We start from the raw sequence: 15850 nt of genomic DNA, 5'->3' as shown, positions 1-15850 counted from the left end.
AGTTTATGGCAGGCAGATGCAGCACATACAGTGTAGCCTTTAAAGTTAGATCTATACGATGAATAGATATTACATACTGCTCTGATCTGACTGCATATTACATATATATATATACACAAGGAAATTGGACATCCTGTAACCACTTTGATGCACCACCGATGTTAGTCATAGATTGTGATTGCTTCATGTTCTGTTAACGCCAGATGCAGTGAAGACGATTTAGAGTGCTTAAGATTGAAATCATGACGCAGGAATAACTTTTTTGGAGAAGTTCAGGTGCAAGGAGAGAACCAGTAGAGATCGTCTCCCAATAGTGGGGAAATCATCCAGAACAGAAAGCAAAACTGGAAAGTGGAAGGACAGAAATGATTCGATGTGGGGAGCCATCACTAGTGAATATAAAGTCATTCTATTCTGCAGGATATATTTCAGTGATTTGTTGGCGATTAAAAGCTTTTCATAAATGTCCCGCTTCTTTTACCTTTGGAACATGCATATTGGTGTAACAGATATTCTGTCATTTCATGGAAAATATATGTTCATCTAGTTATTCTAAAATGATGTACAGTCAGAGGGCATGCAAACCAACTTACATATGCCGGCACAATGATAAAAGTTAAAACTTAAGGTGTCAACTGTTACCCCATATCTTATGTCAGCATTAAGGCATCATACGTTGTGAATTATAAACAGGGCTGTACATTCACAGTCGTGACCGTATTAAAGACCGTGGTTGCACTGTAGGCTGGAGAGATCTTCTGTACCCTCACTGCCTGTCTCTGAAAACATATGGCTTGTAAAGTGTCATGTCAGATGGATAATATACAATAATAAACTGCTATCACATTCTGTATTTAATGTACCTTTGCAATCGTATTCTTTTCCAGAACAAGGAAGAGGTAATGGCCGTACGTCTTCGGGAGGCAGACAGTATTGCTGCAGTGGCTGAACTTCAGCAACATATAGCAGAGTTGGAGATTCAGGTACCACCGTTGGTTATGTGTAGATCTACAATGAATATCTTAGGTGTACCAAAATAACTGGAATATCTGCCTGTAGGAGACGCACTTTTGTTCAAAATCTTGGTTTGGAAACTTTGATGCATCTTCATTGTTGGCTGGCTGACCATTGTAGGACCTGGAGTCCATCACGGCCCAGCTGTAATGGGCCGTTTCATTGCCTCTTTTCAGATGTATTGTTAAAAACCGTAGGAGTGGAAGTCCAGCAAGTGGAAGAGACAGAGCGTTCTCTAAGCCTGGCTTAATGTAGTATTATAATGTAATTGGTACATATTGTTGAGAGGCAGGATACGAGCTATAAGCATTTATATAATCTGGCGTTCTTTAAATAACATTTCATTTAAAAATCACTTGGGTGACTGACTGGATTCTCTATTGAAGCCGAGGCTGTTCCCAATACGGTACATTAGTGAGAAAAAGCTGTGGTCATGTGAGATTTACTAATCCCAATTCGCTTTTCTCGTGTTATGTTTGTCACGTGTTATATGAAAACACCTTTTTTGTTTTGAGGAAGCACAAAACCCCAAAGTTCAGACGAATTCTCACAATATTACATTGTCTGTTCAAAAGAAACACAAAAGGGTAACCAAGAGTGGAAATAAAGGAAGTTTCCTAAGATGTCGATGTCTAGGCCGTGTTTTAAGTCAAGCGCTTGCAGACACGCAGACCTTTACTTAACATGTAGTAGCCTAAGGAAAGGGAACAGACCATCTATATGTACCATAGCCCAGATTAATTACAGAATGCGCTATATGTTAAGCCAGTGTTGGTCTTTGTGCGTTGAGGGCCTGGGGTCACAGTGTACTCATGGGTTCCAAACAGTCACTTTTTAATTCAGCGACTTATATAGTATGTTCAGAATATCATATATGCTTGCTGCAGTATTTCCATATTAGTTTGTGAAACTGTAAATGAACCATTGAGACCGGAAAATACATTACTTAGTTACCAGACACGACCACAGAGGAGTTTGTAGAAACCCACGCCTGCCTCTTACTCCATTCCACGACTTTCGGAGGTGTCGTGGGTCTCACAGGCGGTGATCTATGTTCTAGATACCTCCGACGTATGATTACTACACTGTGTGTACAAACATTTACTATCCATTGGTGCAGTTAAGTGATTTATTTAATATCGTGCCTTGTCAGTGGAATGCATGTTACGAGCCCACTGTATCTGTTTATTTGGGGGGGGCTTGGTGATAACTGGACATAAGCAGATAATTTAAACATGAACGGAATAGGCATAAAGCTATCCTAAATCTAAGACAGGACTGATTAAGGTCTTTTTAGGGGTTTTCTTTTTCTTCTACTGTCAACTTCTGTGTTTGCAAGAATTTACTAAATGCAGAGCTTCATGTGTGTTCAGATGAAAATCTACTTTTTCAAAGAACCAGCCTCCGTTTCTGTTGCAAAAAACGGCTTGGTTGGTGCTTCATAATACCGTATTTGCTCGATTATAAGACGAGGTTTTTTCCAGAGCAAATGCTCTGAAAAATACCCCTCGTCTTATAGTCAGGGTCGTCTTATAATCAGACCTCAAATAGGTCTGATTATGAGACTAAGATTCAGATCCCCCGCAGCGATGCAGGGGACCTAGATCCTCCTGTGTTAACCCCCCCCTCCAACTTACCGGTGCTTCTGAGTCCCCGGTGCTTAGTCCGGGCAGCGTGTAGAGCTCTACCCGATGCGCGTGGAGCTCTACATGCTGCCCGGACTAAACACCGGGGGCTCAGATGCAGGGAACTGGATCCTCCTGTGGTATGCGCCCCCCCCAACTCAGAAGCACCGGTAAGTTTGGAGGAGGGAGGGGGGAAGTGTTAAATGGGGGGTGTAAGGCATTTCTGTAGGCAGAGTGCTCTGTGAAATGCCTTTTAACCCCTTTAATGCCACTCTGCCTCCTGAAATGCCTTTTACCTCCCTTTTATGCCACTCTGCCCCATAATATGCCTTTTAACCCCCTAAATGCCAGAGTGGCATATAGGGGTATAAGGCATTTCTGGAGGCAGAGTGGCACATAGGGGGTAAAAAGGCATATCATGGGGCACAGTGGCATTTAGAGGGTTAAAAGGCATATCATGGGGCACAGTGGCATATATGGGGTATAAGGCATTTCTGGGGCAGAGTGGCAAGCCTGGGGGCAGATGTGCATAACTGGGGGGGCAGGTTGAAAAAAAAAAAAAAAAGGAAATAAAAACAAAATATTTTTCTCAATCATAGCTTTTATTAACAAACAATTGTTCACATAGTTTACATGAGGACCTAGATCCTTTACATTTACTGGTAAAACTTTTTTCCTACAGGGTCGTCTTATATTCAGGCTTTTTCTTTTTTTCATAAGTTAATATTCAGATTTTGGGGGGTCGTCTTATAATTGAGCAAATACGGTACATATGAAATACTCTGCATTCATCTCATTGAAATGTTCTGCTTAGTAGATAAACCCCTACATTTTCAAACTGCAGGTGGAATCGCATGGAGGATCTGCTTCTTAGAAACACAGCAGCTCATCTCTTCATCTTTTGAAAGTTCAATGACAATTCAGTGTTACTCTTTGTCTCTGTCTTCCCTCCTACCTTGCCACAACCTGTCTGGTGATTATCAGAATGTTACCATAAATCTCAGTTGTGGGTTTTTGCATATATCGGAAAATGTACATCTGGCTGAAATTGGATTTGGCAAAAAACTACACAGTTGACTCATATCCCACGTGCACAATTATAGTATAGATACTATTGAGAGAAGAAAATGATGACTACATGTTTTATTCAATAAAATGGCAACCGAGTTTGCAATTGTGACTTGCCGTTATAAGTTAGAAACGTTTCGGCAACGTGTTTGCAGTGCAGTTATGTTGCAAATGTGAGCAAATCAGGAATGTATGTTTGCATTCTAACACTTTGAGGAAGAGTGTTGTTTGGGCAGCTGCGGTCCAATTAGGGAAGTATTATAATTTTGTTTTTTATTGCACCTTACCTGAGTGACACGTGATTTTGGTTTTTTCGGTTCACAATATTTTCTAAATGTGAGCAAATTAATGAACTGTCAGGGGCCCCCAGCGGTCTATGGGGCCCGTTTAGAGCGTGTGATTGAAAAGACACAGATTACTCAATGTATTTTGAGAGAAAAATCCTTTTTTGTAAGAGTTCTTAAAGTAGGGGGACCTTTTTTGGCTCTTTGAACCGGAACACTCACAAAAAGCCCATTGTTTGGGGTAAGGATGAGTTTAAAGTAGCCCTTTAATACACAACATAAAATATAAATACGTTGCTATGTGTTACCGCCAAAGGTCTTCCTACCCCAAACATTTACAGCTGCTTCTTGCATTTATGATATATAGAAGACTTGGCTGCCTTTTGTATTCTGCATGCACTATTTTGTCCTCTACAACATCTTAAAAATGGAATAACTTTCCTCTTAGATTTAGTTGGTGGCGATGTTGCAATTGCGATTATGGCATAAACCGCATTATTATTCAGCTTGCTACATGAAATCACTTTCCCTTTTTCTGATATATTCGTTGTGTCAGCGGTGCAGTGCCGTACAGGAGGCTGGCAACTATGGTTCATTTTAGCAGCCATGAGATATGGCTGCTTATATAGTCTTTTAAACATGCTTAAACGATCTTGGTAGGGGTCTTCTTGACGGTGATGTAAAATCGCCCTTACCTAGAAATGGTTTTTAAAGTAAAATTTAAAAATAATTATATGTATTTATATATCAGAGGCTTTGGTCCACCTACTGTTTTTCCCCCAAACATTACTAACTACTTAAATGATTCTACTCCTCTTGTATGGGCTAAACCTCGCTTTTAAGACTTTTCTGTTTTTCTGTAATTTGATGTGCAAATAATTTCCTACGGGGAGTGGAAAATCTGCAATGAAAGTGATCTGGTATGCTCTGCTCTGCTTTGCTGACATCACAGAAATGTCCTTGCGCTTATGATTGGTTTCAGCAAAGCAATGTAACAAAAAGGGCGGGACTCTGTTGCTAAACAACACTGCTAAGGTTGTTTACATTCTAAATGAACAAGGATTTATGGGACATGGATTGTGGAGAAAAAAAATAATAAATCTGCTTATTTCCCCTCTACATGATGCAGCACTTACCTAGTGATAGTGTATGTGGTACACTGGGTGTATTTGTAATGTTTGTTTTTTTTAAAGAATGATCTTTATTTAAAAAAAAAAAAAAATGACCTCCTCTCTGCTCACCCCTAGTCTTCCTAGCGGCCTAAAGTAACAGGGTGTCACTGGGGTCAAACTAGTGTTATAGGTGAGATTGCATTTAAAGCATGTGTAGACGCGCTCTTAATGCTAGAACGTTATTGCACTGGTGGATCCATGTGAACCGTACCGACGCTGATTTTGTGTAGGGGAAAAAAAATCTGAGATCTGATCAGTTGGTTATGACTACTAATTTAACACCCTTTCTGTTATATTCTAATTTTTTTTCTTAAGAATGCTTGGAAATGTATCACAAAAATCTAGTTTTCACATCACTGGTAAATGTTATTCAGTATGTGCCTCTAAATGAGAGCCCCAAAGTGGTCCTGTTTGTTCTAGAACACCACACAATCGTCTTGTAGAGCAGAGTTTTTCAAAGTACCCTTTTACAGGAAATTGATATTTTATTCTAAACCAGTGCATTATTACAAAAAAAAACTAAAATGAGTCACTGCGGAGTCACAGAAAGGACACTTTACCACATTTGACAAGCCCATAGAAGCTTAGAATCTTATTTTGATAATCTGGCTTTTATCTCGCAACACAAAACACAAGTAAAAATGAAATTTGGAAGAAGAAATGTAGAGTTCTCGTCAGCAGTTGTAGCTACAGGTTGGTTTAGGTATAGATTGTAAGTGTATTTATTCTGTTGGGACCTGCCTGTATCGGGTTACCTAAAATGCTTTATATATTATAAATAATTTAATTTAATTTAAAAAAAAAAATTGTTCATGTACTAAGACCATGTCAACAGTGTCCCTGATGTGAGTCTTATGCAATTGTATTTTGGTAAAAATGATCATTCTGTCATAGAAATATAAACATGGCACTGTTGTACCTGGCAAAAGACCCACTACAGCTCCTCAGGAGGATAGAGGAAAGGAGACATGGTGTCCTACATGAAAAGTTGGCTCAACACCGGTTTCTTTTGACATGTTGCCAGCTTGCGTGTAGGACAGAAATGCTTGTTTCACTAAAAGAGAAGCACACAACATAAAAGGCATACACGCTTCATATTCACGGGTTGCCACTAGAACAATAACGACCAATAAATATCCAAAGTAAAGCAAACGTTCAGTGCATACCTATCTAACGTGTAAATATTGGGGATTCTGTCACTATATGGCCATATAATTCTTAGCTAGCCGCAACATCAAAGTAGCCCAACTTGGCTAGTCCTGTCTAATTTTTTTCATATACGTAGCCATGAAAAAATGGATAAGACTTGCCAAACCTGGTACTTATGCTTTAGATACTTATTTTAATCCCGTTCAAGAAATACCTATTATAATAGACTTCTGCAAATCTTGTAATAAGTCGTGTTCAGTTGTAGCACATAAAATGTATTAACCCGGAGCCTTTTCTGTGTATTTTAAGGGACAGTTTAAGCTCTATGCAGTCTCACCAAGACATCACACTCTGGGCTCTGCTATCCCCGTAGCTTAAGAAACCAACCACAGGAAGGAAAGAGCTGCCATTGATGCCTGTCATAAAATTCTTCTGTTTCATACTAACGCTAATAACTCTTTCTCTGCTTACTGAAGTCATGCAGTCGCCAACTTTATTTACCAAATAAACCCCAAAATCTGTAACGATTGGTAGAATGAAACGAGATGTTCAGATGTTACAGGGGAATGCCCACCAAATATTACTCTTCTAATAAGGATTTGCTTTTGAAATCATTATGCCGTTTCCTTTTTAAATAGTTCTGCTTGTCGCGTGATGTTTTCAGGCACCTGCCGTCTAGCCGTTTCTATCTGTTCAAGCTCCGTTCTCCTAGTCCGATCTAGTAGATAAACACCCTGACTCCTTATCATACTGCCATGTTGTAAACAATAGAATGACTCAATCTTAATTGCCCATCCTGGCCTTGTACAAGTAGAACTTCAAGCTTGGTGCTTGTGCGTATGATGTGTTGGAAAACAATGGCAGCCAGGAGATAAACCTAATGCTAACCTACATTACTTATATAATGATAATTTCTAATTAATATTTATTAATAATAAGTTGAAAAACGCAGTTTAATATGGAAGACTTCCACCAACATTAATGTAGATGGGAAACCGCGTAAGGCTCGTTATAGTAAAATGCAAAGTTATGCGCAAGAGGGGCAATGGAAAGGAGAGGGGGCCGTTCATTTCCATTTCCATTTTAGTGGCTTAATTTGTTCCTGTTTGTTCTAAAATGTATTTGTTTTAATAGTTTAATTTAGTTATGCATGCCCTTATGGTTGCACAAGGAGTTAGTACGGTGTGCAGTTTCCTTGTTGACTTTGGTATAGTTGTCTTATCGGAGTGGGTCGGAGAAGCGCTACTCTTCCTCTAAACTGTTTTTTTAAAAAAAAAAAATAGAAGGAAACCGTCGTGTTTAAACTGGATTTTTCTTTTTATTTGATCTTGTGGTGGCAGATGGGGTGTAAGTGTCGTTGGTGGGGTTGGGTGTACTGGTGCATGTGAATCGGTTACTCTGGAGGAATACATTAACCTACCAGATTCTCTTGACGCCTTGACTTGCACCTGCATTCCTATTGAGGGAAGTCTGTTAACCGACACTGTGATTAAAAAACAAAATCGCTTGTGTAGGTTCTTGGAAAAACCTGGTTGTGGCTGCCATTTCCCATGTATATATTTGGGAAATTCCGCTAACATTTATACCTACATGAAAAGGACATATAATGGCCACCTTTCCAGTGTTTGTGTAATTGTTTATCACTGTGGAATAAGCTCTTAATGTTCTATGACTATGTATACCGTAACGGAGCTCATGTTTAATGTTCAGGGTTCAGGTGAACTCAAAATGAATGCAACTGCTGAGTTTCTGCAGATGTTATCTGGAAATCTAAGTCACCGTTGACGTTAGACGGCTCTTGATAATTCAGTTGTAGTTGGGATACTCCTCGGGTGAAATTCGCTACGGTATTAACCCTGAACCCAAATACTTGCAGCTGGCGGCTAATGTGACAATGTCCACCAACTATGACTGTTCGGTATGGCTGTGTCATTTGGGGGGTCTTTTGTAACGCAGTAGTCACTGAGGCTGTTTTCTAATTACTCAAATAGAAAGAAGAAGGAAAAATCCAAGGACAATTAAACAACTCCGACTCCTGCCAGTATATCCGAGATTTAAAAGATCAGATTGCAGAACTGACACATGAGGTAAGCGCAGGGTGGATAAATGTAATCTTTCTTCCTCATCCTCTTTCCATTCCTATGTTCTAACTCTCTAACATCTGCTCGGGGTATACCTAACCAACTACGGTGTTATATCAGAAAAATGTCGTAGGAGTAGCAGGACAGTTTAACACGTTTGGTTACCAGTAAGGAGTGCATCTGTGATCTGAAAGGGTTAAAGAGACAGAACTTGAGTAAAATCTCCCGAGTTATAGATCATACGTGTAAAGCACGTGTGCTGATTTGCGGTCTCGTACGGTTGTGGGGAAAGCATGTGCCTGCGTGTTGGTAGGACTGAGATTGCAAAAAAGGATACTTGCTTAATTTCAGTTACTTCTTGAAAACTGCGAGAACCACTCGATCTGCACACAATTATTTCATAGAATGTATTCTTTATCCCTAATTTAATGTAAGATTCATTGTTTAGGCTTTCGATATGCTATTCCACCCAGACAAAACTTTAATTACTCTCTCTAGTAAAGCTACAAATAAAGCAGACCTGTTTATTTTCTTCCTGGCTCTGAAGGTTTAATCGTATCAAAATGCAGAAACGTCTAAGAACCTTTTTTCTTCTCGGTTTCAGCAGTGTAGGTAGCCCCAGTTATAATGAGCCGTGGTTGGCAGGTTTCACTGGTTTTAGAGGTCGTCTCCTCCTCCTCATCCTACTACTCATCTCTCTTTGAACCTGAACGTTGTTATAGTTTATTAGTTTATTTTATAGAAGCTATTGTAAGCCTGTGCTCTCAGTCCATAGTTCCTATTCTCTCATGGCTGTTTTTGTGCAATGTGAAACTAACGTTTTAAAGAATATTTTATGAAAATCTGCACTTTTTCCGACTAACAGTTACTGACCTTTACAGATTTCAGAAATATTGTTCTTACATGGAGGTACTATAGAATATATGTTACCCTCTCGCTATGAGATTGCGGTGATAACCTGGTAATTTCCGTTTAGTCGTTCCAATATTGATGTATCAAGCTATGGAGCTTCCCTGAAAGTAGGCATTTAGGGGCATCTAAGCTCCGGGCCGCTGTCTCCACCGTCCGTTATACGAGGCCTGGTCTTTTTCATTTTGTGCAGCTGATGGAAGTACATTTTATGTGTTCACAGCACTCCAGAGTGTGATAGGGCTCTATAACTAAATGCGGTGTTGCTAAATGCCGATCATATGCACACTAGTGTTTGTTACTTGTAATTTAATGAGTGTGCAGATTTTTGATCATTTTTATTATATCTGTGGCACACTTTGGACAGGTGTTCCAACAACAAACTTCATCTTTACCACAATGCTACTTATGATCACGCAAACGGCTGATAGTTAAAACATTACCAAGTACAAACTTTGTACTGTCCACCATATAGGTGCTGCTAGTTTAGGGGTTCCCAGATTAACCTGAGTTATGGCGCTCTATATGGCTGGCTGATCTCTAGGTAGGTATGATGCTTCTACAACCCTCAATCCACTACACGCACCCCCCCCCCCGGCAGCGACCTCGGAGTAATTATTTTTCAGCGACGTGTCACGATATTGCTACTTTTTATACATTGTATCGGTCTAGGGTGTCATTTGCCCTAACGATGGATTAACTATAAGGTATTTATGATAACAGAAAACGGATATGTATTTTAGTGGATAAAACCTGTTGAATATAATATTATATACACTAGGGCTGCAACAACTAATCGATAAAATCGATAATAATCGATAATGAAATTCGTTGGCAACGAATTTCATTATCGATTAGTTGAATCGATTATTATCGATTATAAAATGAGGGTTTTTTCAGAGCAAACGCTCTGCAAAATCCCCCTCATTATATAATCCGTTTAGTCTGACTCACCGTCTCACAGCAGCAGCTCCTACTTACTCCCCCTCCCTGTAATCACTGTGACAACTGGCCCCGCCCCTTCCTTCTCCAGGCCAGAACCACATGGCTGTGACACTCATCTAACTGTAAGTATATGCGTGTATATATATATATATATATATATATATATATATATATATATATATATATATATATACACACACACACATTATATATATATATATATATATATATATATATATATATATATTATGTGTGTGTGTGTGTATATGTAATATATATATATATATATATTTGGGCTACTGAAAGTTAGGGGAGGTGGGGGTTAATTTAGGGGCAGTTATGGTTAGTGGGGTGTTTACGGTTAATTTAGGGGCAGTTATGGTTAATTGGGTGTTTAGGGTTAATTTAGGGGCAGTTATGTTAATAGGGTGTTTAGGGTTAATTTAGGAGCAGCTATGGTTAATGGGGTGTTTGGGGTTAATTTGAGGCAGTTGTGGTTAATAGTGTGTTTAGGGTTAATTTAGGGGATGCTGTGGTTGATGGGGTCTTTAGGGTTAATTTAGGGGATGCTGTGGTTAAGGGGGTGTTAAGGGTTAATTTAGGGGCAGTTATGGTTAATGGGGAGTTTAGGGTCAATTTAGGGGAATCTAAATCCTGGGGGCAGTGAAGTGACATATCTGGGGGTATAAGGCATATACAGTATATAAGGCATATGTGGGGAGGGCAGTGTGGCATGTCTGGGGAGGACGGAGTGGTGTATCAGGGTGTATAAGGCATATCTGGGGGTAGAGTGGCATATCTGGGGGTAGAGAAGTGGCATGTCTGGGAGGCAGGGTGGCATGTCTGGGGAGGATGGAATGGGGTATCAGGGGATATAAGGCGTACCAGGCACAGTGGCAGATGTGGGAGGCAGCGTGGAGTGGCAGATGTGGGAGGCAGCGTGGCATATGTGGGAGGCATTGTGGAGTGGCAGATGTGGGAGGCAGCATGGCGTGGCATATGTGGGGAGGGCAGGGTGGCATGTCTGGGGAGGATGGAGTGGTGTTTCAGGGGGTATAAGGCGTATCAGGCACAGTGGCATGTGGGGGGTAGAGTGGAGTGGCAGATGTGGGAGGCAGCGTGGAGTGGCATATGTGGGAGGCAGCGTGGAGTGGCATATGTGGGAGGCAGCGTGGAGTGGCAGATGTGGGAGGCAGCTTGGAGTGGCAGATGTGGGAGGCAGCGTGGCATATGTGGGGGGGCAGCATGGCATGTCTGGGAGGCAGCGTAGCAAGCCTGGGCTCAAATGTGCATATATTGGGGGGCTGGTTGGGAAATAAAGACAAGAAATGTATTATCAAAGTTTTTTTTATTCTGCTGTTTGTATTTAACATCATTTGTTTAGTAAATTATTTTAAGTAAATGAAAAATTTACATTTTTTTATCCGATTAATCGAAAAAATAATCGGCCAACTAATCGATTATTAAAATAATCGTTAGTTGCAGCCCTAATATACACACATACATACACACGCTACCTTTTGGACTTTTTTGTTATGTGTAAGGAAGACACGCATGATTCTCACAATCTAGTAGTATAGAGTTGAGTCATATTTTCAGGACTGTGTCATTTTGTACCCACTGGCCTTTCTATACTTCCTATTCTCGGTTGGATCTCTCTCAGGTGGCCGGGACATGAGTACTTATTCAACAAACACAAATAGAATCAGAAAACGATGCTAGTAGCTTTTGGGGCTGAAATGAATACCTAATGTGCAGAGATTTCACATAGGAACGCTTTAGTACAGGAACGCACTGTTTCTTTGTGCCTTCACCCAATTTTATTTAAATGTTGTCAGTTTATTTTAGAAAGCATAAAAAAAATCTATTTATTGTGATTTATGGAAATTTATGGCTAGCCCCAGCATAGCAAATAACACACACCGATATATATATATATATATATATATATATATATATATATATATATCTATATCTATATCTATATCGGTGTGTGTTATTTGCTATGCTGGGGCTAGCCATAAATTTCCTTTTTGAACGTGAAGAAAACAAAAATATCATGGCACCGCGGGTCCTATTTTGAAACGGCAATAAATCTCCTGCTTTCACACAGTTTTCCTCGGAGTTGCAGACCATTGAAATCCAATGATTTATCAGCATGCGAGTCGTCCTGTTTTCGTAGCGCTTTTCGGTCACTCAGCAGATGTCTCGGCTTCCTGTTGGATGTTGCAAGTCTTGTATGTTTTACCTAGATTACAGGAGTGGCAAAAGAGATTACGAGATGCACGTCTCCCCACATGTATCCTGGTTCACCACAAGATTGCTTTGACGGCTAAATGCTGTCTTTGTGTCGGTCTTAACTCTTTCATTCACACCTTGTATCCAGTCACTTGCTAAATACTGCTTCCCTCACCTACAAAATATCTCTCAAATAAGTATTTTCCTCACACAGGAGACAACTACATACCAACCCATTTACTTGTGAAGTCTTGTCTGGATTATTGCTCCTGTCTACTATTTGGCATCTCCTGTCTCACATCTCAAATCCATGTTGAACACTCGGGTGCCACTCATCAGGGAGGTGCCACACTGCCACACAGGGAGGATTGGACATAACCTGTTACCAACTCCCACCAAAATGGCGGCAAAATGATGTCCTTGTTTAAAGGGGAACAAATGTAGTCTCTGCTTTTGGCATACCCGAGGAAGTTATTAGGATACCCGTAGCCGATTATTTTTTTAATGAGACCTGAGTTTTCATGACACAAGGACTATCATTACTTAATCAGTTTATCAGCTCTATAGTCACTGTATTTTCTATTTAATATATGTCATAGATCGTAGAAGCGATGAGGCTACGGCCGTAGATGTTTCCAGACATAGGTGTGCTGCCCTTTCGTTTGCTCCTCCTGGGCACAAGAAAAAGGCTTACCCTTGTCAATTAGTAATAATTTTCAAAGAAATCTCACTGAATTCATGAAGCATTATGCAGGGGTAGTTAATGTGGCTGAAATGCTTCAACTCACTCGCTACTCGCTGATTAATGAATAAAGCCCTTTATATCGTCACTGGCAAACGGCTCAAAAAATTAACTAATTTGCAAGCAGTTTTCCCGAGGTGCAGAGGCTGCTGGGTGTAGAGCGACCACTAGATGACTCTTACAGCCGGTTATCCGTATCTCCGATTTTACTGCCCTGCTACGGCTTGACATGTTTGTGTAGGCATTAGGAGCCAGAACCACACATTTGGGAGAAAGACAGGTACCCCTGCACACCCCATGTTACAATGCCAGGTTCTTGTGATTTTAAAGAATGAGACAAAGATAAATCATCCCACCTTTAATGTGACCTATATTGTGAACAATTCAAATGCAAAACAAGCTGAAATCTTTGGGGGAGAAAAAAAAAATATAAAAGAACTCACAATAGCCTGGTTGCATAAGTGTGCACACCCTTAAACTAATACTTTGTTGAAGCTCCTTTTGATTTTATTACAGCAATCAGTCTTTTTGGGTAGGAGGCTATTAGCATGGCACATCTTGGCGTGGCAATATATGCCCACTCGTCATTTGTGAAAGCGCTCCAGAAAGGACTGACAGATTTGCTCTGTAACGTGGGGCGCGCTTGTGTTGCTCATATCCCTCGAGCATCATTTGGCAGGGTCTGATTTAAGTGTTTGTGGTCACACTGAGGAACCTGTGATATGATTAGATAGCGTTCAAACCCTGTGGTTTGTAAGCAGCTTTTTACAAGCATTTTTGGAGCTGGAAGTAAAAATAAGGGTTTGAAATGCATGTTAAAACTGCACAATATCTATCCTTTGTGTGCCCTTTAATAGATTGTTTTAATGTAAACTTTGAGCAATATTCTAATAATAATCAACCTTTTTTTTTTGTAATGAACAGGCTAATTTATTTATTTTTTGGGGTAAAACACACTCCGAGGTGGGGGGTTTACAGGCCAGTGGGTTGTGTTGGTGAAATAAACCATAGGAGGCAGGAGAGTACACTGTGTGTATGTATAGGTGGCACAGAGACACACATGGAAACTGGGCACATTGGTGTGGGGGGGTATACAATAGATGTGGGGATAGTGGAAATAGGGCAATGAAATGGGCCTGTGTGGCTTGCAGAGGTAAGTGGACACAAGTGATATGGGGGGTGAGGGGAGGCCAGGCTCGTATTCCTACTGAACCAAAAGAGAATTCAGAATCCAGCAGACCGGTTATCCTTTGTGACAGTGCTTCATCTTACATGAGCTGGATAAAGTTAGTTACTGGTGTGCATGTTTTCTAGTGAAATGTTTTAATCCCACCTGTTTCCACACATGCATGACTTGATGGACAGTCGGCTCCAGGTAAGGTGCTGTGATCCGCTTGTCATGCGCCATGTCATACACCTAGAATTTATTTCATTGAAATCATTTTGTTGCTGTGATATATGCATTTCTCCACCGAAACCCATGCAGTTGCTACGCAGTGCGTACATATTGTGTTGTTCTGAGTCCCTGGGAATGTCAGCAGAAGGCCTGTGCATATTGGAATAAGATTTAGCAATTAGTAACAGAAGATAGGCGAGCGCGAGATAAGCATTAGCTGTGCTTTAGAATGCAAGCCTTCACCAGCAAAAATATATCCAGTATGTAATGTCATTTTCCTCTAAATGTTCCATTAAACCATTGCCTTATTGCAGAATCTTCATTGTAATGGGGATTGTTTTATTATTTTTGAAACCACATTACCATTATTGTGCTTTATTGCATTAATTGGATCTAGAACGTATCGAGAAGCCGATTAGTTTGAATGAGTAGGTTAATATTACAGACTGTTAAAATGTCTTTGTATTATTGCACAGCTACAGTGTCTAAAAAGCAAGAGGGGCTTCCAAGACCAACCCACTTTTGACGGCATCCATATCGTTAACCATATTGTTGGTGATGACGAGTCTCTGCACTCCTCGGATGAAGACTACTTAGCTGCTGCCCTGCAGGAAGGAGATGGATGCTTCCACCTTCACAAAAGATCTGGAAAGCTGGTCCTGGGCAATCCTCGAGTGGATAGCAGTGACAGTGACACTGAGGGGCTTTCTATAGCTACAGATGCTAATGGACGGGCTAACAAACAAATCTCCAAGCGAACAGAGTCTTATTCCACTACTGTTTGATCATCACTGCCGCCGTCACAGCCCTTCTTTGGATTTTATGGTCATTGCTACAAGTTCTACAGACGCTGGGTTAATGCCTGGCTCCTGAGAGGATGTGAAAGTCCTGGAGATAACTTCATCCGCCTTTATGTTTGCCAAATATTCACAATTGCCATATTCTAGACTGGGGCGTGCGATAGACTTACTCCTTCTAACAGTATTATCTGGCATCTTCTTTTTTTTTGTCTTCTTCTTCTTACTTTTCTTGAATTATAGTTTTAGATAAAAAAAATGTATATATTTGTTCAGCATGTTATAGAAGAGAAATTGATGCGACCTAATTTTTTGGCATTATTTTCCTTTTTGAAACAAATACTCTGTGCAATAACTTTGCCTGTTTGAACAAAGCTTCTGCGTTCTGTGTGTGATCAAGCTGTGCATTAAGGCATCAGATCTGTGGGTA

At 40.3% G+C, this 15850-nt stretch overlaps 1 protein-coding gene across 5 annotated transcripts in view; it reads left to right on the top strand.

Moving 5' to 3' along the window:
- EVI5 (ecotropic viral integration site 5) overlaps positions 1–15651 on the top strand; it is a 53483-nt gene extending 37832 nt beyond the window's left edge. For 3 of the 5 annotated variants that reach the window (XM_053470237.1, XM_053470238.1, XM_053470240.1), the window contains 3 exons: positions 888–983; positions 8304–8399; positions 15100–15651. In XM_053470237.1, the coding sequence (XP_053326212.1) occupies positions 888–983; positions 8304–8399; positions 15100–15408 (501 nt within the window). In that variant the 3' untranslated portion in view covers positions 15409–15651. Of the gene's footprint in view, positions 1–887; positions 984–6621; positions 6909–8303; positions 8400–15099 lie in introns of those variants that run through there. The other 2 variants (XM_053470239.1, XM_053470241.1) reach the window with 2 other exon arrangements.
- Positions 15652–15850: the final 199 nt, after the last annotated feature.

This window comes from Spea bombifrons, chromosome 6, assembly GCF_027358695.1.
Source record: "Spea bombifrons isolate aSpeBom1 chromosome 6, aSpeBom1.2.pri, whole genome shotgun sequence".
Taxonomy (NCBI): Eukaryota; Metazoa; Chordata; class Amphibia; order Anura; family Pelobatidae; genus Spea; species Spea bombifrons.
This window is presented reverse-complemented; position numbering and strand designations above follow the sequence as displayed.